The 23,670-nt window shown below is 39.8% G+C and overlaps 1 protein-coding gene across 1 annotated transcript in view; it reads left to right on the plus strand.

Annotated features, from left to right (window-relative positions):
* The first annotated feature begins 11,814 nt into the window (after nucleotides 1-11,814).
* Nucleotides 11,815-23,670, plus strand: part of rxfp2 (relaxin family peptide receptor 2) — a 65,027-nt gene continuing 53,171 nt past the window's right edge. Inside the window, exons 1-2 of the mRNA XM_012958212.3 lie at nucleotides 11,815-11,827; nucleotides 13,811-13,939. Of these exons, the coding sequence (XP_012813666.2) occupies nucleotides 11,815-11,827; nucleotides 13,811-13,939 (142 nt within the window). The remainder of the gene's footprint in view (nucleotides 11,828-13,810; nucleotides 13,940-23,670) is intronic.

Raw genomic sequence — 23,670 nt, forward strand, 5'->3', positions numbered from 1 at the left:
GTTTCTCTGGGAAGCATTGGTGCTGTATGTTTTCTCTGGGAAGCGTTGGCGCTGTATGGTTTCTCTGGGAAGCATTGGTGCTGTATGGTTTCTCTGGGAAGCATTGGTGCTGTACGGTTTCTTTGGGAAACATTGGCGCTGTATGGTTTCTCTGGGAAGCGTTGGCGCCGTATGGTTTCTCTGGGAAGCGTTGGTGCCGTATGGTTTCCCTGGGAAGCGTTGGCGCCGTATGGTTTCTCTGGAAAGTGTTGCCGCCGAATGGTTTGTCTGGGAAGCGTTGGCGCTGTATGGTTTCTCTGGGAAGCATTGGCGTTGTATGGTTTGTCTGGGAAGCGTTGGCGCCGTATGGTTTCTCTGGGAAGTGTTGGTGCCGTATGGTTGCTCTGGGAAGTGTTGGCGCCGTACGGTTTGTCTGGGAAGCGGTGGCGCTGTACGGTTTCTCTGGGAAGCGTTGGCGCTGTACAGTTTCTCTGGGAAGCGTTGGCGCTGTACGGTTTCTCTGGGAAGCGTTGGCGCTGTGCGGTTTCTCTGGAAAGCGTTGGCGCTGTACGGTTTCTCTGGGAAGCGTTGGCGCTGTACGGTTTCTCTGGGAAGCGTTGGCGCTGTGCGGTTTCTCTGGGAAGCGTTGGCGCTGTATGGTTCTTTGTGTATAGACTTCATATATGCTATGATGTTTGTTTTATGGGTTATTTGGGTTATTGGATTGTTCAGTGTTTCCATTTACTTACGTATATCTCAGCTCATCCTTTTTTACAGTTTACAATTCCAGATTGCATTAGTTTACAAAAACTCCCTCACATCCCCAGTCCTTAACAATATTATCCCTTCACCCTTGTCTAGGTTATATCCGTGCGTCCAATGTTTATCCCAAAGCTTCACAATGTCATGGGGTCTCCTTTACATAAAATAGATTTCATTACAAATCTGATAGGGACATGTGACTCTGCAATTTGCTTATTTGACCCCCAAAGGAATGTAATACTGTTAAAGTTAACCTATGGCTCTCCAGATGCTATGCCAGCTGTTTGCAGACTTTAGCTTCAAGCTTATTCCTAATTGCTGCAGGATGTTGCAAACTTCAATTTTGAGGCTACAGCAGAACATTGTAAGGGATATAGGAAGGCAGGACGGCTCAAAAACTGGGTAATACTGGCAGAGAGAGAAGTCCAAGGACCAAGACTAGTCTGAATCAGGCTCAGGACCAAACTGGGATTAAGATCAGGAGTGGACAGTATCTGGGACAGAATAAAAAAAGCAGGATAGCAACTACGTGTAATAATCTCACCAGGATGCCAGACAACCCACTAAGTCTGAGAATATAAACCAGTTTTCCTAAATAACAAAACTATCACAAAAATAAAATATGTAATATAAGCTTCAGCATACTGAAATAAGAAACTTTCTAAATACAGGTGTTGGACAAATTTTTAAAAACTATTTCCATTTTATCTGTAATAATAAAACAGTACCTGTACTTGATCCCAACTAAGATATAATTACCCCTTATTGGGGGCAGAACAGCCCTATTGGGTTTATTTAATGGTTAAATGATTCCCTTTTCCCTGTAATAATAAAACAGTACCTGTACTTGATCCCAACTAAGGTATAATTACCCCTTATTGGGGGCAGAACAGCCCTATTGGGTTTATTTAATGGTTAAATGATTCCTTTTTCCCTGTAATAATAAAACAGTACCTGTACTTGATCCCAACTAAGATATAATTACCCCTTATTGGGTGCAGAACAGCCCTATTGGGTTTATTTAATGGTTAAATGATTCCCTTTTCTCTGTAATAATAAAACAGTACCTGTACTTGATCCCAACTAAGATATAATTACCCCTTATTGGGGGCAGAACAGCCCTATTGGGTTTATTTAATGGTTAAATGATTCCCTTTTCTCTGTAATAATAAAACAGTACCTGTACTTGATCCCAACTAAGATATAATTACCCCTTATTGGGGGCAGAACAGCCCTATTGGGTTTATTTAATGGTTAAATGATTCCCTTTTCTCTGTAATAATAAAACAGTACCTGTACTTGATCACAACTAAGATATAATTACCCCTTATTGGGGCAGAACAATCCTATTGGGTTTATTTCATGGTTAAATGATTCCTTTTTCTCTGTAATAATAAAACAGTACCTGTACTTGATCCCAACTAAGATATAATTACCCCTTATTGGGGGCAGAACAGCCCTATTGGGTCCTAATTAGCATATGTTAATTAGGATTCGGATTCAGTTCGGGAATTGGCCAAATCCTTCAGGGTGGGTTAGGGGATTCGGTTGAACCCAAAAAAGTGGGTTCGGTGCATCCCTAATTATTTCTGTCTCTCTCTACATTCTCTTCTTGTGTGTTTTCCCCAGAAATTCTGTCTCTCTACATACAGGATTTGTGCCATTTATCTTGTTTGATTTTGTGTGTGCTGGAATTGGTTACTTGGATTACCTCTATTACATTTGTTAGGAATGGGAGCCCACCCTAAAAGATATATTGGATCTAAATGTCAATCAAAATCTGACTTTGACTCCTGCATGGGAAAACAATATAGAGAGACAGATGCTGAGTGGGGAATAAAAAAGAGTAACTTTATCATTTCCGAAAAAGTAAAACATTGTTAATTGATGGGTTGTTAAACATTGTTGATTGATGTTAATTGAGTGGGTAAATTTAGTTGCAGGTTTATAAATCCACTCTCTGTAGTATCCATACTATCTTGTTCTGCAGGGTCTCCATCTGTATTAGTTATAATAGCATGTAACCTATCAAAATAGATCAAGTAGTGATCAAACCTAACACACGTATTTGTTTTCGAAAAAAACTCTCCCTAATTAACAAGAGAATTGCATCTTTTTTACATATATTAGGCTTTTGGAGACTTTCTCCAAAATTTCTGAATCTTTTTTGGGAAACTGTCGTCAAAATCCTTATGTTTTTCGTAAGAGGAGCAAAAGAAGTTTAACGTGCAGTAAGTGAGCTCTCCACAGGAAACAAGAGGAGCAGCCAAGAAGTTAATTGGTGCGCTCATTTCTGTAGAACACATGCTGCTTTCCAAAGGCAGGGAGTATGGAGATACCACTGACATCAGCAACCTGCAAAGTTTGATCAATGGCAATACTGATTACTCAGTGTGTATTGCGATACAACACCCATTAGATTAGCCAGGAACCCACATAAGAGAAATCACCTTTTCTCAAGTGAAATCAGTTACATTAGCAATGTGAGCTTTCAGACTCGAGTAGTTATCGGATATTTTGCTACACTGCCATCCTTTAAACACATATATCATCTTGGAGCAGCAGGGGCTGTATGAGACACTTACACACTTCAGAATAAATCAGGATTGTGTATTAATGGCTTGAACTTGAGGCAACACGAACAACTGTATATATGTATGTATGTATGTATATCTTTATTTATAAAGCGCTACTTATGTACGCAGCGCTGTACAGTAGAATACATTAATAACAGGGGGTTAAAGATAATGGATAAATACAAAGTACAACAATAAATACAAATAAATACAAGGTGCAGTTGCAATAAGAGTCAGAAACACAAGATGAAGGATGTCCCTGCCCCGTAGAGCTTACAATCTATATAGGAGGGGTAACTAACAGATGCAAATGGGCAAATGTAGGTGCTGTAGGTCACAGTGGGTGACCTTACAGTATAATTGCCAGTTCCCAGATCAGGTGCTGGGCGAGTGCTCCAAAAGGTAGTCTTTAAGTTTAGTTTTACAAAGACTGAGGGAGGATTCTCTCCGGAGGAAATCAGGGAGGGAATTCCAAATGTAAGGGGCAGCAAGGCAGAAAGGTTTAAGGTGGGAAACAGCAGTTGTAGTGGGGGGCGCAACCAAACGATTGCTCAGCGAGGAACGAAGGAGTCGGCCAGGAACGTACGGAGACACCAGGGAAGAGATGTAGTGAGGAGCAGAGGAATGGAGGGCTTTGAAGGTTAAGAGAAGGAGTTTGTAAGATATTCTTTGTTTAACAGGAAGCCACGATAAGGCCTTTAGCAGGGGAAGGGCCTGAACTCTCCTGGATGAGAGGAGGAGAATTCTGGCAGCGGTGTTTAATATAGACTGTAGGGGGGAAAGATGGGAGTTAGGGAGGCCGGTTAGCAGCAGGTTACTGCCAAATGCAGGCTCATTATCAAATGGGAAGGGGGTCGTTATATAAATATATATATATATATGAATTATCAAAAAAATTATCGAAAAAACTCAAAAGCAGCCCAAACTCAAAAGTGTGCTTTTTTTTTATTAAAACCAGAAAAGCTGAAGGAATAAAGACTTTTTTAGAAAAAACTTGAGATGGCAAAATCACGTTCTAATCATTTTCAAGCCTACCAGCTGACTACGTGCTTTCCATCTTCCAGCTTTTAGACACCACATTTTTACATTTGAGTTTTAGAATTTTTGAGCTTAATATATCTAGAACATTTGTTTCAAAAACTGTAAGTGTGTGAGTTTCAAAGCAAAAAAAAACTTGATTTGAACATTGATACATCTGCCCAAACTCTTAAAAAACGAAGGGCTCATTTACATCTGCATGCGCAATGTTCCACTTGCGCTTTACCTTGCAGTGAGTTGCACGTAAACCACTTTCATTAAAGGTACTTGTGTCAAAATATGCTCCTTGTGCTTTTATATAGTTGCACTTTGTGCTGCTCAGTCCCTCCTGCCTTCTGTTCTAAACCGAGTGCTGCTGCTCCTATCGACACAGGGGAACCCTGAAGTTACCACCACTTCTGAACCAGGCGGTAGCTCTAGGGTACCCTCAGGGAATGACTCCAGAGAACACTGGAAACGATACCAGACACACTTCAAAAATGTTTGGTGCAATTGTTAATGGTAGGTGAGGTGCAATCACATCAAGAGTATTGTCCATTTACAGCCACAATAATGTACTTCTGTGCAACTATCTGATATACAGTTCAAGTAATGACTAATAAACCCTGCAGAATGTATAAACCAGACCCTGAGTTGTCATGTGACTTTAAAGCTCTGTACAACTGAACCTAAGAATTTATTTGCTTACAATTGAAAACATATCTTCCAAAACTTGAATTTGTAAATTTGACTTTTGATTTGGATCATTATTTGAATGAATCTTTTGCGTAGAATTCTGTATTTGGTTGAATCCAAAAATGATAAATTTGGGATTATCTAGGAAGGGGAAAGTGTTCATCCGGATCAAAGAATTCAAACTGGAAATCATTTTGTTCCTACCCATAGCAAACAGTTAGCTTTGCCTGGCCTACAGCAGAAGTCTCATGAAAGAAAACTTATAAATGTTTTCTGTTGGTTACAACTTCCAAATAAATTGTACTCCACTTAACTTTTGTTGCTAACCATGTGTAGGGCTACCAGTTAAAGGAATGGGCAGCCATGCTTTTATACCTTTTCTCAATGGCAGAAAGATTTAAGGGCACATTCACTTACTGAGGCACAGTGAGCAAAGTTCAATGTCGAGCACAATTGCCATGTTTTTTCCTCACAATGCACCGTTTTTCCAACATTATGCATCATGCCTATGGAATCAGCAAATCTACAGAGATACATAGCTCCATATGGTCCCACTCACACTTAACCATGTCTCAAGCATAATATATATAAAGGCAAGACCCCACGGAGCAACATACTCGCCCCCAATAGATTGCTGCTATCGTGGGCAAGTAACCGCTCCAATTTATAGATGTCACCGGTGGAAAGCCCTTTGCCTCGCTTTGGTTTCCGAAGTTGTGCAAAGTTTCCTTCTGCGACTTGTGCGACTTTGGAAACCGTAGCAAAAGTCTTTCCACCGGCGACTTCTATAATTGCAGGTAGGAAACCCTTTTCGGAGCAGTTAATCGCCCGTGATAGTAGTGATCTATTGCGGGTGAGTAAGTCACTCCGTGGGGTCTTCCCCTAATTAGTGATGAGTGAAATGTTTTGCAGCGAATTTCTGCGTTTAGCCATTGGCGGATTACTTCGCGACATGTATACCAAAATTCACCATGCGACAAAAAAATAAAAGACACAGCATTTTTTTGTTATGTGCAAAAATGTTTTTGATGAGCGATATTTTTTGTAAATTTTCCGACTTTTTGCCAATTTTTTAAAAGCGAAACAGGACAGATTCGCTCATGACTAATTAAGGGGGCTCCGATGGGAAATCTGCCTAAATATCCTCTACCAAAGGAAGGAAGTACAGAGTAATAATACATATGCAGTCTTTCCAAATAACCTTTAGTTCTGTACAGAAGCAATGGCATTGTATCCCCCCGCCCCCCCCCAAATAAAAAACCATTTACAGGCAGGGGAATTTGTGCTGCTTTATATTAGCTGCTATCGAAGACCGATGACAACAGGCATTAATCACAGCCGGAGACAGGACCGTTTACAGGCATATCTTTTATTAAAGTATATAGATGAAGTCACCATTTCATTATTTATTTTTTTTATCTGCAATTTGGAATTCACCATAGATCTAACATCTGCAAAGGCCCATATTAAATGTCATACAGGCGGAGGGGCTTTTTTTTATTGTAATCTTATGCACACATTTTAGCATTTAATTAACGATTATTTAAAGGGGAACGCCACCCAAACACAACTTAAGCTTTTTGAAAAGTAAACTTAATTTCAAGCAAGTTTGCAATATACATCAATTGAAAAAATATGCAGCCTTTTCATGATTTTTAATGTAATAATATGGTTTGTAACAGTTCCCTAAGCCCCGCCCCCTGTTCCCCTGCTGATCTGGCTGACTATATGGAGACTCAAATAAAATGTAACAGTAGTCGACTGTCTTCAGCCTGCCTTCCTCCAAATCCCACAGTTCAGGAAAAATCCCACAATAAGGAAAGGAACATCACAGTGCAATGCATTGTGGGTCTGCTTGCTGTGTGTAAGCTGTGGAGAAGTTGTTACAATTTGAACCACCAATGTTTTAGTCCCTCCTCCACTGCCAGGATTTCAAATGATGCAGAAAGAGAAGAAATGTTTTGTAGCTGGATTTCAGCATATAAAAATGGTATTTATTGATAATTTTGAAGGAACAGATTACAGAGATAGGTATATTAGGGGTTTCTGTGTTGTGCAGGGCTCTTTAACAAATTTTGGTTCAGAAGCCAGAGTTCATCTTTACAGGAACTGAGTTGCCCCAGTTAGTAAAGGGGTTCATGACAATTTTGCTAAGATAATGCATTTGCCACTGGGCAGTATGGACCAAGCTGAGATGCATACGCCTGACTGGTTCCTTTCTATCCACATGTCTTTCCTGTGTATGACCCGTACTTGTACTTGTATTAAATCAGGCATTAACTACTGGGCTTTCAGTGAGCTAGGCTCTCTGTGCAAGTGCTTAGTTTATGGCTATTAAAGGGTCACAATTACTTTTTGTTAGTCCTACCATTGGTTGAAAGGAATGTTAACTGTTATAGGCAGCTGAGTGCCAAAGCCAAAGAAGATTATTGGTGCAGCTGGTATGGTTTGTTTTATGCTCCTAACCCAGTGTCAGAATTGAGAAAGCCAGTAGGATGACCGGCGAAACGTCTTCAAGAAAAACACAGCAAGTCCAGTTGATTTGACTTATTACTAGAGATATACCATGACCCGGATGAATGAAAACCGTCACAAACTTTCATATTTCAGTTTTTTTTGTTTTAAGGCATTTAACTCTGATTCTTGTTTTTTGATAATGCCACAATCACAACAGGACACAGAGAAGCAAAAGGGCAAGATATTGTATTAAGTTGCCAATTGCAATATTTTTTATAAACAGAAAAGAGTCAGATTGGTGGGCAACCTCCAGACCCAGCAGGGTTATTTTTGCACCAGGTTGTCTATGGTGACCAAGACTTGTTGTATTTATCTAGCTCGTGGTGTATTAGGGTGAAGACACACAGAGCTACTAGTAGCAGCTACTTGTTGTGGCTACTAAAATAGACAATGCTGATCATTTACTGTGTTTTTGCAGAGGCTATTCTCAGTATTGTCTATGGCAGGGGATTTTCTGGCATTCAGTAGCCAGTCGCCAGTAGTAATTAGCTGCTACTAGTAGCTCCATGTGTCTTCACCCTTAATGGGAGGATAAATCTTTCTTTTTATGTTCAGTGTGGGGAGGTCCACTTTCTACACCTAAAATCTAGGCTCTATTTGGGAGCAGTGTTTAAATTCCTTTTTGCTGAGTCAGTCATTCAATGCCAGATGGTTCGGTAGAACCTCTATTTATAAAAAAGTTCAAATATTTCCTTCCATAGTGTGAATAGTAGTGTGCAAGTCAACCATAAATGTAGTTTGTTTCCTCCCTCTCCACAATCCCTAAAGCAGTTAGGTTCCGAGCCATAGATTTTACATAGGGGCAGATTTATCAACATTCTGATTTTCATGGTTTTATAGATTTTTGAACCATGAATAACCAAGAGTAAACCAAGAATGTCTAGAACATGAAAACCACCAATCTTCATGGACTTATATAAAAATATCTCTAAAACCACAAATTAAATAAAGATTGTTACAGTTTGCCTAGTGCAGCTCCCATTGGCTTCTACATGACCTCAACAGCTTTTAGATGGTGTAGTTTTGTAATAGTGGTTTTAGATTGAAAAAAAGATGAAATATAAATGTTAGTAAATGCCCCCCCCTCCCCTTCGTTTGGCTAGGGTCAGGTACCAAACATGGAACAACGTATAAGCCTTTTCTTTGATAATGGTGTTGATGGACACTTGCCTAATATTGTCGAGAGTAGATCAGTGCCCCGTATTGCATTCAGTCTCTGTTCCCAGCTTTCCATATTTTTAGTTTTATCCGTAGTAGAATGTGAGCTTAGTCGGGTGTAAATCTAGGTGATTTGCTTCTTGTCGTTTGGGTGGGACCATAAATATTCAAAAATTGTGCTTTGCCTGGAGGCCTTCCCACCTGTTTGAGCTGCAAATACCTGAAGTTCTTATGGCAAGGAATTGAGTGTTTGCAGCGTAAATCGTCCCAGATTATATCCCACATAATGATAGTTTAGCCAATGATTACATAGATGTGTAGTACAGAAAGGTACCTATTAAGGAGAACAAGTTATAATTTTCAGTAACTCCCACATTAGGCTACAACATACGTACTACACTAACCTCAGATATAAGCTCTACGGTAAAGCCCCCATGGCAGCCATGCACATAGTAGTGTTTTTGTAGCTACAGCAAGTTGGCGGAAGGACAATAGGACAGTATTTACTGCCTTTCAGTTATTTAAAATGAGCAATGGTTGGATTTGATTATCTGATTTGTAAGAACACCTTATTTTCATAGTACTTCTTGTGTCTGCTCTGAAAGTATTACAATGGAATATTCTAAAATCTCTAATACTTAATAGGGCATATTGCCAAGGAATGAGAAGGCTGTGCTAGTTACCTTGGAAATAAGCAATGTCAATCTATAGCAGTGATCTATATTTCTTTTAACTGAATATAATTGCTCCTGGATATAATGGATATAAATGTTTCATTAATTGGTTTATTATTTCTTTCCTTATAAGTAAGTGAACATATTTTATTATTAGATAGAGGAAGCTCCATTTTTTATTCCGGGCACAGAACCACAGGATGGATAATAATCACTCTGAATATCCTCACACCTCATCTGAATCCTCATCTGTTGAATTATGTCAGGGGTCACTTACACAGCTTATCCACCTCCAGGCATCAATTTTGAGTACATTTGTGTACCAGAAAAAAGCTGTCTCTCTATGTAGTTAAAAGTTAAGCATGGGTATTTCTTATAATATTTATGTAGTTTGGTGCTAAAATATGATGATATATTCACAGAGAGTCTCCCAGCCCCAGTTGAGCCTACAGGAGTCTCATTTCAATGCTACAATAATTTACCAGTCAGGCTTTGCATTGTAGAAGGAGGCTAGAGAACTAGAAGGAAACCAATACAGAACATATATAATCCATGCCAGCCACAAAAATGTTAAATTGATTACAGATATTTGTCTACATATACAATATGGAGGGGATTTATTAACATTCCGATTTTTGTGGCTTTGTATTTTTTTTAAAACCACGACTAAACTCATTTCCATTTATCAGAAAATACAGATTGAAAAACCACAAACAAAAGCACAACATTTTTGATTTGTAACAGGAAAACCATTACTTTTTCATATTGTCGCATCAGAAAAACCCTCTAAAACCACCAAGCACAGAAAGATCTTCCAATTGGAAAAGGAACATCTGACTTCTACATTAGGGGTGCCCAGACTTTGCCACCCTGTGATCTACAGGCCACAAGAAAAACTTAATTTAATACCCAAATCCAATATACAATATACTGTGTGTATATATATATATACACGCAATACAGACTAATGTAGAACAGCAGTCACAGGATTTGCTGAATACATCTTCCAAAGGTTCATCTAGATTAACGTTTCGGTCCCCCACAGTGACCTTCGTCAGGAGTCAGACAGTGCAACCAGATCCACCGTAGTGTGACAGAATTTAAACTTTAAACCCCCACAATTTCTTGATGCCAAGAAATTTCTTATATAGGACTATATAATATATATGTCAGGTGGTTTCATTTGCATATGTATGTAACCTGCATGCAAAAACTGTTGGGAAAATATTCCATTATACGAAAAAAGTAATATTTAAGGCCAAATAAGGAGATAAGATAGGTCAGTTACTCAGACCTCTTATTGCTTATTCAGCAAGAACTTTTTCCACCAGCTCTCCTAAAGAGCGAGTATACAGGGAGAACAGCAGAGGATCCCTAGGGTCTCCTAAAGAGCGAGTATACAGGGAGAACAGCAGAGGGCCCCTAGGGTCTCCTAAAGAGAGAATATACAGGGAGAACAGCAGATGTCTCCTAAAGAGAGAATATACAGGGAGAACAGCAGATGTCTCCTAAAGAGAGAATATACAGGGAGAACAGCAGATGTCTCCTAAAGAGAGAATATACAGGGAGAACAGCAGATGTCTCCTAAAGAGAGAATATACAGGGAGAACAGCAGATGTCTCCTAAAGAGAGCACCATCTACACGTTAACTTGCTCCAATCAGAAGCCCGTCAGGTTACCAACACCTTACATTTCAACCCCTTTACATGTATCGTCCTTTCTTAAAAGTAGAGTCTTCAACCTTTTGTTTCTTAAAGGCATAGGGACCTTTACCTTAATGTGACAAATTTGTTAGCCTTGTATATTAGCATAATTCTTCATTTATACAGCACCAAAAACCTACGTAATTATCGATAATATATAAAAATAAATACAATATGTTCATATAATTAGAACAAAGAAGTGAAAGTGTTATAATCATTCACAAAGAAGGGTTACAGACTGGAACAGGAGGGTGAGATGGGCCTTCAACCCCTTGCTCTGTACAGCACAGAAGGACATGGCTTTATAACAAAATAATAATGATAATGAACAGTAGCCTGTCAAGATACAGTACTTTTGGCCTTTAATAATGTCACAGTTGTAAACACCAGCAGCACATAACACACTCAGTATACTCAGTGAGCATCTGATGATATGAGAGGCCTTTGGGCTAATATCATTGCTTTTAAGATAGAAAGTTTCAGGGTTTCGCTTTAATTTGATATATATACCAAAGTTTCAATGTTTTTCCTACATCAAGTTTTTTGTTAGCAAATTTATGATCACATTGAAACATTGTGCATAAAATGTAATATATTGCGATTGCAGCTTGATATACAGGAGGTTACAGTAACGATGCCCATAAATACTGAGCCAAGGTCAAGAGAGAGATGGTTTCTAAACATCCACACTGAAATGATATTGAATCTGCTTCCTGTATATCAGCACTCAGAATGGCGACAAGAAGTAATGAAGTATAATTACTGGCACCACAAAAATGCTTTTGAATCATAAAGACAAACTGGGGGAAGCCCTACAAGCAATTTAGCAACTATCCTAACGGGGTTCTCCGGCTGAATAGGAATTCTTTTGTGATACACATCGGCTTGTATGTGTTTGTTCAGCTGATTCTATGACAATAAATTATTGATGCAAAAAGAAAAAATCGGTTGTGCTATCCAAAATAGAGTCTATAGTAAAGTTAACTGGGAGTGCGTATTCCTAAAAGCCGTGGCTTCCGGCTATTGACATATTGGAGTTGATTCACTAAAGTGAGATCATTTTTATCGCACGCGATAATTAGCGCGCGATTCACTACAGTATTATCGCGTGCGTTAAATCGCATATCGCATGCGTTAATTAGCGCGCAGAAAAGAATACTAACGCATGATTCACAAACAGTAAGGCACGCTAAATATCGCATTAGACTATGCGAAAATTAACACCTACGTCAGGCAGGCGGTAATTATAGAAAAGTACAGTAAATGAGCTTTTGCCAATAAAATATGGACTTACAGTGTTATTTATTCAAGTATGTGTTTCCCCTAGAGTGACGCAGCCGCCAGTTTGCAAGGAAATGGTCATTTTTAATACAGTAATTTTCCGCAAGTATTGGCGTGTATGGCTAACATGGCGTGAGTTTATTCGTACGACTATTTATATGCGGCTACAAGTGATGAAATGTTTCGCCAGGCATGGATTCGCAGCAAATTTTTGGACGTGCAGCAAATTTTTCAGCGGCGAATTTTTTCATGCGTTTCGCAAAACAATCTGCCAATGGCAAAACGCATGAAAAAATTTGCCACGCAAAAATTCACCGCACGTCCAAAAATTGACATAGGCGTCAAAAAATAATAGTCGCGGGCAACAATTTTTTTGGCCGCACAACATTTTTGCTGTTTCGTGGATCTTTCGAACGATTTGCGAATTTTTCACCAAAGATAACCAGAACACATTTGCTCATCACTAGTGGCTACTATTTATAAGCATCTACTATTTATATGCTACTATTTATATGCTACTATTTATGTGCTACTATTTATATGCTACTATTTATATGCTACTATTTATGTGCTACTATTTATATGCTACCATTTATATGCTACCATTTATATGCTACTATTCATATGTGGCTAATATTTATATGCTACTATTTATATGCGGCGACTATACGCGGGCATTATTTAGTGCATGTACCATCAAATACTGCACAAAAATAGTCTTGGCGAGTTAAATAACGCATGCAGTATCGCGCGTAAATTAACGCAAGTATGCTTTTAGTGATAGCGCACGTTTTATCGCACTTTAGTGAATCAGCCCTATTAAGTGCAAAGTACAAAAAAGGAAGTCACTCACAATTCAGTAGGTGCAAAAAGCTGCCGAAACGTCTGTATCCTTCTCACTGATTACTCCAATAAACCGGCACGGAGGCAGCTTTTTGCACCTACTGAATCGTGAGAGACTTCCTTTTTTGTATTTTGCACTTAATAAATTATTGATGGTTTTTATTTCAGTGCCAGGATTATATTTTTACCAATTACTTAATTACAGCTACTATTTATGAAAGATTTCATCTATTGGGAATGGTTGATATAACACTATCACTAATAACTTACCACAGGCAGGGGCTGAAGGACAGAGGAAGCAGACCCTATGGTTGCAGGGGGGACAGTAAGGCCATAATTAAAGGGGAATTACAATATATCTTGACAGAATAGGTCAATTTACCAATGTTTTGGGGCCCTAAATTGAATTGGCTGTGGGGCCCATTATATCTAGTTACGCCACTGCTAGCTCCACAGTAACCAACACTTTTAAATATGTTCATAGAGTCACAGAGTACAGACTATCCCCTATACTGAACATTATACTGCATGGAAATGTGTGCAGTGCTACTTAAATATGGATTTTGTCCTAATCCTGTATTATTCCTTTTTCTTTCTAATACAGATTCCATTACTGATCCTGAATGCAGAATGGGGTTTTTCCCATGTGGAAATGTAACTATTTGCCTCCCAAGGACATTTCACTGTGACGGTGTAAAAGACTGTGAGAATGGGGCAGATGAGGAGTACTGTGGTAAGTCTTATACTCGCTTTCAGCATCATAGAACGTGTAGGCCTGGGAGTTTGCAGACATGAACTAAAGAAATAAAATTCAGTGATTATGATATAGTAATCTAAATTATTTTGTAACTGAACTTGTAGGTTGGTTTAAGTTTAAGCACATGATTTCTAACACCACTTATGGCAGCCTAAGGCCACTGTTAGTTGAACCCAAGTCATTGGGACTGAGTGAACATATTTGCCCTGCCTGTGTTTATATTTATAAAGCTGGACAAGGTGCATTTAATGTGCAGACAATTTTTATTTGCAGTGCAATTAAGAGTTTTTAAAGCAGAAGGAAAGGTAAAAACTAAGTAAGCTTTATCAGAAAGGTCTATGTAAATACAGCCATAAGCACTCACAGAAATGCTGCACTGAGTCCTCTATCAAAAGATTAGTTGTGTCTGTTTTCCTCTGCCAGAGACAGGCAGCTCTCTGCTCTCTGATGCTCCCCCCTCCCTCAAGAATGCTAAGAACTCACCCCCCCCTTAGGAATGTGGATCTGAGCCAATCAGCAGGAAGTTGACTCATAGGGGCTGATTCATTAAAACACGAGTTCGAATCCCGAATGGGAAAAATTCGGATTGGATACAATAATTTCTGAAGATCGCAAATATCATGAAAATGCTTACGGAAAAAATGTATTAGTCCCGATAATATCGTATTGGTGATCTGAAAGTCATGAAATTTTCGTACCGAACGATTGTAAACAGTGGCAGAACCTTTCCGAATTTTTTGCGCAAGTGTACGAAAAAGTCGTGCGGGCGTACGAAAAAGACGCGCAAGCATGAAAAAATCGCCGAAAATACGTGTCTTAATAAATCTCCCCCATAGTGTTACTAACTGAGCATGTTCACTTGGTCTGGGTGTCGGTGCAGGAGTGAGGCATTATGGGAACTTTCTTCACAGAGCACAACGTTTTGTTTCCTGTTTGGCTTCTGATCATCTGAATGGGAGAAATATGGGGAGACTTAAGGGCACTATTGAGGGAACTGAAGGTATGCCTGCAGCTTGAGATTAACTCTTTATTAACCTTTCCTTCTCCTTTAAATATGGCATATTCACAACTTGCAAATATGTATGTGGGGTAAAAAATATTCACTAAACAAACATTGCACAAAGTTTTGGTGTAATGTAATAAGGTTGGTGATTTATAATTGGGGCGATGTTAATGATGGCTCCCTAGTAAGAATCATAGTCATTAGTGTAATAAAAAAGATCCCATAAGCCTTTATTGTCCTTTGGATCAATGGTATACATTGTGCAACTGGCCCACAAGAACACAAGTGCCTTGGTGATGTATCATCATCTCTCTTGATAGGGATACTAACAGTTTTATATTGATTGCAGGATTGGGTGCTCCAATAAGACTATGTTCTACCGTTGGGGTTTAAGGGAAAATCACATACACAGCACTTCCCCATGTCAACATACATATTATAACTACATACAAAAGGGAATATAAACCCAAAAATAAAACTTTACCCAAATACATAAAATAGTTTATTTGTAAAGCCTATGATCTCCAGATATCAATGAACTACTCCAGCATTGAACAACACAGATCCAGGGTCAAGGCATGCTAAAAGTTGTAATTGTGCAGTGTCTGAGTACCAGGTTTACTTTTAGTTTGCTGCAGAGAGTAATATTATTCATATTTTCTAATTAGTGTTTTTTTATTTATGTATTTCACTTTTTGTTCAGCAACTCTTCCATTTGGAATTTCAGTGGCTATCTGATTACTAGGGTCCAAATTACCTTAGCAGCCAGGCAGTGATTTAAATGAGAGACAGGAAGATGATTAGGAGAGGCCTGAATAGAAAGATAAGTAACAACAACGATAATACAATGGTAGCCTCACAGAGCAATACTTTTTTTGCTGTTGAGACCATTTGCAAGCTGAAACAGAAGAAGAAGAAGGCAAATGAAAAATGAATTATGAATACCAGCTGAAAAGTTGCTTAAATGTGCCATTCTATAGAAAAAAGGCACAGTATTGCCTTCTGTAAATCACTAGGTAATCATTGTTTGTTTCTTTAAATGTTTGCTCTACTTACCCAAGAGCAGCTTGCTATGTGCTATGTGCTAGCTGGAAATAAATTGCCAGTGTTGCAAGGATTAAATTAAGTGAGCTTCGAGGAAAATAGATTACTTGCATGTTCTCTAGAGAAATCTAACTTTTAATTACTGTGAAAGAGAATTATACGTGTTGGTACGGCAAATCTATGCACATCATTCCCCGTTTCTCTGTATATACCCTGTATTGAATGTTGTTAGGGACTTTCATGAAATTATTTAAGCACATTGTGGGCCAGTGTAGACCTGCCCTAATACACTTTTATATAAAAAGGTAATATTATAACAAACATAACAAAGACTCTTACTTACTGAAATTATGTAAGAGTTCTGTATATGGTTAAACTGTACAAAATACCACCGACAGTTTATAGACAAAAAGGGGCATAAATATTGTATAAATATTGTATTGTAATAATACCCTAAATAAGACTAAAATTAGAAATAAAATATAATAGCACTTTGTCACCACAGTATAGAGGACTAACTCACTAAATGGAATGGTTCACCTTTATGTTAACTAATATGTTATAGAATGTCCTGTTGCTAGCAACTTTGCAACTGGTCTTCATTATTTATGTTTTATTATTTTTTTTTTAAAACTTGATTTATTTTCCTTCATCTTTCAAATGGGGGTCACTGATCCCAGCAGACAAGAACCTATTGCTCTATGAGCTTACAATTTTATTTATTTGTTACCGTATATACTTGAGTATAAACCGATCCGAATATAAGCCGAGATACCTAATTTTACCTAAGAAAACTGGAAAAACGTATTGACTCGAGTATAAGCCTAGGGTGGGAAATGCAGCAGCTACTGCTAAGTTTTAATAATCAAAATAAATACCAATAAGATGATACTAATTGAGGCATCAGTGGGGTATATGTTTTTCAATATTTATTTCAAAGAAAAACAGTAAACTAGCTCTGTAAGCGGAGAAGAGGGACAACAAAAACAATGAGTACTATCCCACGCTCATTGCACCTTGACAAACTGGCAGCAGACACAGTTCCGGAGGAGATGTAAGGGGAAATAAATATTGCTAGTGGGAGCCTAGGCCAGGGCACTGGAGGGTCTGGTTGCAGGTGGCCTAATTTGCACACAAAGGAGAGGAGGGTGCTAGTCTAGAGGGACCCATGGCACCCGACTCGAGTATAAGCCGAGGGTGACTTTTTCAGCACATTTTGGGTGCTGAAAAACTAGGCTTATACTCGAGTATATACAGTAATTTTTATGACTTATCATTCTATTCAGTCCTATTTGTATTACAGTCTCTCATTCAAACCACTGCCTTGTTGCTAATGTAAACAAGACACTAGCAATGTTGGTCTTGGGGTCATTCGGGGTCCTTGTTTCACTCTATCTTATAGAAGGGCTGGAAAATCTAGCTGAAATATTTGTACATATCAATAAACATATGAACTTTCTGTAAGATCTATGAGAGATGTCTCTTTATATTGTGGATTTGGATCATTGAGTTTGGAGTGCACCTGGGCTGGGTTTGTTCCTGGTAACTGTGAGGGCTGCCACATGTTATTTTTATCTTTCCATAGAAATTATAGATACATATAATTCAGTTTTAGGAAAACAAATCTAGTTGCCTATTTTGCAATTTACAATAATGTATTACAACAGTCATGTTTAAGAAACAATTGTTTCGTATGAGAGGAGTTTTACGTGTTTTTTGCTCTCTGGCTCCAAAATCAATATGAGCCGTTCAGCTTTGACTCAGCGGGCTATTTATACAACTGTTTCTGTTATTGTGTGTTAAACTTAATTAAGCGTTTGATTTTATGCAGGCAAGGAAAGACTGTATTAGGATGTGTATTCTGAAATGACTGGCCAAGCAATTTCTTTTAGAGCATGTATATATGTAGGGATTGTGGAGATGCACTGAGGCCCTATAGCAACACGGATACACTTAGTGCTGACCTCTTATCATTTTCTCCTTGGATTGTTTAGTTTCACAGTGATCACAGTAAGGCTCTGCTGGGATTCAAGCCACAAACCATCAGGTTTCTAGCTGCTCTCCCTAAGCATTAAGCTAGGTGAGCAGCTGGCAATCTTGCTCATTATCTTTCTCCTGACTTTTCCATTCTCTCCTTAGCAGCCTCATGGGTTGGATAGGATCAGCCAATCAGGGCTGACTTTGCCCTATTTAAACCCTACTTCCACTTTACGTCCTTTGCATAAGCATTGGCCTCTGTTAGCTTGAACGCTGTGGCTTGCCCTAATTCTTGCTCCCCTTGTTCTCACTCCTGTTCCTGCTCCGGTCCTCTTCTTACTCCGATCTTGTTTCTACCACTTTACCTACAGAATGCATGCTCTGTCCCACTCATGGTTGTCCCTGATTCTTCACCCGCTCCATCCCAGTCCTGTCTGTCTTGTTCCTGACATTTACCCTTTTCATTTACAGTACCTGTCTTGTTTCTGATTGGTCACAATAACTAGTTCTCACCTGAAGGACTCACCACCCATCAAAATCCCTTACAATCACAAACAAGTGCTAATGCTGAACATCTGAGTGCCACATATTTGTATAGTTACCAGTCTATTCACATTATGTTGGATAGATAGGATTTAGAGACTTGCAGCAAGGAGCCTTTGCAGCTGGACCAAACACGTGGCCACAAGACCATGTATTCTCAAGCTGATTCATTGGTTCCTTCTTGGCTTATATATTACCCTATTTAACTAACTTGTATAAAAAAAAATATTCCCTGCACTTCCACTAGGGCCAGACAAGGTGCGTAATGCAATTTTTGCCCTTTTCTCAGGATGAACCTTACTTACAGGTTGGATATGGGAGAGAATTTCAAGGGAGTGACAGTCTAGCAAATGTCCTTTGGACACTATCCAAACTATCTTAACCAACTCAATAAACCAATAGTCTCTTGAGGAAAATGTCAAAGGACAGCACCTATATACACTTAGGGGCCCATTTACTTACTCACGAACCGGCCGAATGCGCCCGATTGCGCTTTTTTCGCAATGATCGGTATTTGGCGATTTTTTCGGAAAATTATTGCGACTTTTTCGTTGCCATCCGAATGTTGCGTAAAATCTGGCGATTTTTTCGTAGCGTTAAAACTTGCGCGAAAAGTTGCGCCTTTTTCGTAGCCATTCCGAAACTTGTGCAAAATGTTGCGATTTTTTCGTAGCGTTCGGATTCATTCAAGCTTCAGTATGGTGACTTTTCTTGGGCCAGGTTGGAGCTGCAGGGTGCCATTGAGTCCTATGGGAGACTTTCCTTGGGCCGGGTTGGAGCTGCAGAGTGCCATTGAGCCCTATGGGAGACTTTCCTTGGGCCGGGTTGGAGCTGCAGAGTGCCATTGAGCCCTATGGGAGACTTTCCTTGGGCCGGGTTGGAGCTGCAGAGTGCCATTGAGCCCTATGGGAGGCTTTCCTTGGGCCGGGTTGGAGCTGCAGAGTGCCATTGAGCCCTATGGGAGACTTTCCTTGGGCCGGGTTGGAGCTGCAGAGTGCCATTGAGCCCTATGGGAGACTTTCCTTGGGCCGGGTTGGAGCTGCAGAGTGCCATTGAGCCCTATGGGAGACTTTCCTTGGGCCGGGTTGGAGCTGCAGAGTGCCATTGAGCCCTATGGGAGACTTTCCTTGGGCCAGGTTGGAGCTGCAGAGTGCCATTGAGCCCTATGGGAGACTTTCCTTGGGCCGGGTTGGAGCTGCAGAGTGCCATTGAGCCCTATGGGAGACTTTCCTTGGGCCGGGTTGGAGCTGCAGAGTGCCATTGAGCCCTATGGGCTACAGGCGCCGCTTACGAGCGCTCAATCCGAAAAAGTCGCGACAAGATACGAGTGAATCGTAATGGCTACGAAAAACTCACGTTTTTTCGCGAAAATATTATTGGTAACGAAAAAGTCGCGACAATTTCCGAAAAGTCGTAAAGGCGCCGAAAAAAATCGCAAAAAATACAAAAAAGACGCAAAATGTTCGTTTTCCAATCGGAATTTTTCCAATTCGGATTCGAATTCGTGTCTTAGTAAATCAGCCCCTTAGGAGCACACAATTTATTTGTTAGGAAAGTCACCCAAGGGAAAGCTTCCCCAGCCATCTATTGATAAATTATTGGAGAAACACCCAGCCCCAGCTTTGTAGCTACAGATGTCCTCTTTTGTATATGTGGTTGGACAAGAAGATAATAAGTGATCTCATCTCATCAGTAGAATCACATATTCAACAAAATGGTTTCTTTTTTTCATGAGGTGACATGACACAAGATAGGCAACAACCACTTACACACCAGTTAGACCCTATTAACACCCTTCTTAAGCTGGCCATACACGTGGCGATCTGACGATATTTTGTGTGACCATCGGTCGCACGAAACATCATCAGATCCGCCACACACCGTCAGGGCTGAAACAGCAGATAAGGAGGTAGAAACAATAGGATTTCTACCTCCTTCTGCCGATTCAGCCCTGAAGGCAGATTTTGGTCAGGCGCCTTCTATGGCTCCCGATCAAAATTTTCTAACCTGGCCGATCGGCGAGTCGGCCGATATCAGCAGCTTCCTGCGATATCGGTCGACTCACCGACATGCCATACACGCCACAAATATATCGTACGAAACGAGGTTTCGTACGATAGTATCGGTTCGTGTATGGCTAGCTTTATAATATTAAAAGGTTAACAGTGCTGGTATCAAACACAGACTTCTGTAATATGCATTCTCCAGCTTTTAGTGAGTCTATTAAACCACACAAAGAGAAATGTATAAAGACACGCAGTTTGTGTGGGTCTAGTAACCCATAGCTGAACAGTAAATTCTACACAATGGGTTCTACACCAGCAGCACAGTTTGCACCTATTATTACATTACCCCCAGTGACTGTGAATGGCCAGTAACCTACAGAAGGCTGTAACACAGCAGGCTTAGTTTTTCACTTTCTGTTCACAGGCCAAGTAATAAGCTGAAGGGAGTGCAGCAGAATTGTTGGACTAAAATGTATTTTTACACATAGACAAACTTTCTGTATCTTATCCCACGTTGGCATTGTTTCTGTTACACAGCCATCTGTCAGCATGTTAAAGAGGTGTGCATGATAGGAATAAGCAAGCCTTCCTTTATATTGCGATCACGTGATGGGATCGGCGCAAAGGCACAGCAGGGAAATTGGCTGGCAATGTCAGGCCGCTATATTTTTAATCATATTTCATTTAATTCTGTTTTACATAAATAAACAGCTGAACCACAAGCAGTTACATTTATAGAGTTGCCAAGACATTATATTACAGTTCAGATAAATTGTTTGGATATTTGCAATTTTCAAAATGATTGAACTGGCTGGAAAATCCATTTTATATCAACACAAAATGCACCATTTTTTAAATGTATCACATCCACTTACTATATTCACCATGTTCTATAATTGTAATTTTTTATTGCCCACCATTTATTTTAACAAATATTTTGCTTGGGAGAACTAATGGAGAACTAAAGTCTCCATGGCTGTATTTTGTTTACTCAAATCTACCAGCTCAGTGGTTCGGCTCCCCATAACAGTAAGAATCCATGTATTCACAGCAGTTCCCCGTATTCTTGTTGGGCCATGTTTAGAGTGTCACTGACTCTGCACATGCTCAGTGCACTCTAGACTGCTGTTGAGATACTTAGCTTAGGGGTCCTTGGAAATTATCAAAATGTTACAGAAGATGATGCTGCAAGGGCAGTTATTAATTCATTCTAATGCATTGGCCATGGCTACGCTGCCATGTAATGTAAATATGAATCACCGTTTAGCCTTGTATGTGATTTGCTATTGGGTTTATATACAGTTTATCGTGAGTCAGTCACTAAGCTCAGGTAACTGACAGCAGCCACAGAGAATATGCAGGGAATCTTCTCTGCTCATGGGTTTTGGTTGCCTTGTGACGGCAAAGAAGCCCAAAAGGTCTAGAATTTCTACCCTAATCCTATGATGAGTTTTCGTTCTCCTTTATAGAAGAGGAGAGGCAGAGGCATTACACAGCTTCTAACTGTGATTTGCTAAGATATGTTAGTATTGTACATAAGTAGCACATCCTCCTCTAAAATGCAAGATGTGTGCAAGAAATGCTCTGAACTTGAAGGACCTTTTCATAGTTAACATGTTGAAACAAAAGTTAGGAGCCTTTAGAAAAAATACTTGCCTGTGGCAGTAACCCATGGCAACCAATCAACCAATGTTGCATCCTTTGTTCTACCTGCAGCAAGCAGCTGCAAAAGGCAAATCACTGATTGGTTGCTATGGGTTACTGCCCACTACTGCCTAGTGGTGATAAATGAGCCCCAGTTCTTTTTTAGTTGTGTTATTGCTCAGGAGTCCATTGTATGTGTGTATATGTATGTACTTTGTACAAATGACAAAGAGAATGAATTGAGGGTGAGACGCTACTCAGATGCCAATAAGATGGAGTTTGCCATGCTAGCTGACTTTGGTCAGACGGGTTAGAATTGAAATTTGGCTACAACCTTCTTTGGCTCCTAAAATTTTCCTGTCATGGAACCGAAGGCGTGCACAGAAGTAGCATATAGAGCAGAAAGATATGGGTGAGGGTTGAATGTAGATCCTACAACTGCAACATTTTACAGACGGGTTGGGTGCGAGTTAAGGCTTTGCTGGTAAGGGATGGGCACATCACTATGCCTTGCCTTAGGTTCTGCTGGCGATGAAAGCGGAGCAGGGGTGATATCATGGGGGGCGGCGATCGGCCAATGTTACTGCTGTCCTGCTGTACTAAGTACTGCCTGTTTTTTCTAATTAGGGAAACCGGGCAGGAGGTTTTGGCTTGGGCAGCCCTTCCTAAAACCGGTCTGTCTCGGTCAAAACTGGACAGGTGGCAACCCTAGGTGCGGGTTGAGTTTTTCCTGACCTGCACATCACCATGCCATGCCTTAGGTTTTGCTAAGCACCTTATACTTCTAATAGTTCTCCTTTGATCCATGAATGCTGAATATTTATCAAGTAATACATGATTATTTCCAAATCGCCTTTACATCCATCCCTTTGCTGTCAATACCGATCAATTAAAAATAACTGCTCCATTACAGATGTTCTTACAACATTATTATTCTAAAGATTTTGTAGCGCCTTGCTCAACAGACAAACCCCATGCATTAAGGCAATGAGGAGAAATAGTGGTTTCCTCCTGATTATGGTATGTCTCTGTACAGATTCCCATTCAGCAAATGCATTTCCCTCTCTGACATTATCAGGTGCAGGGTACCATGACCCATTGTGCTGTTCCTGATAATGCGTTAACAGGTTTCCCAGTATTTTGTTCTTTGGTGAATGGCAGACTGCTTGAGCCGGATGGCTTTGCTCTCATCTAACAGAGTGAGAAAAACGAAGCACTTCTTAAGTCCCCATTAATATCTGCATTGTTTGAGCCCAGAGCTTAGGGCTTGACTGGAACTTAGTTTTAGGTAGTTTTTTATTTTTAGGTAGTTTTCTCTCTGTGTGCATTCAGGTACATATACACTTCTATTATGCTTTTAATCATAATTAGAGCTTTAGCTGACATAATACTTAATAGCAATGTTTGAGCAGAGAATCAACACAGTCCTAACAGGGATAAAGGTGACCATATAACTTGGCCAATTTTGATGGAAACTCAAGATCAATAAA

Source organism: Xenopus tropicalis, chromosome 2 (genome assembly GCF_000004195.4).
Source record: "Xenopus tropicalis strain Nigerian chromosome 2, UCB_Xtro_10.0, whole genome shotgun sequence".
NCBI lineage: Eukaryota > Metazoa > Chordata > Amphibia > Anura > Pipidae > Xenopus > Xenopus tropicalis.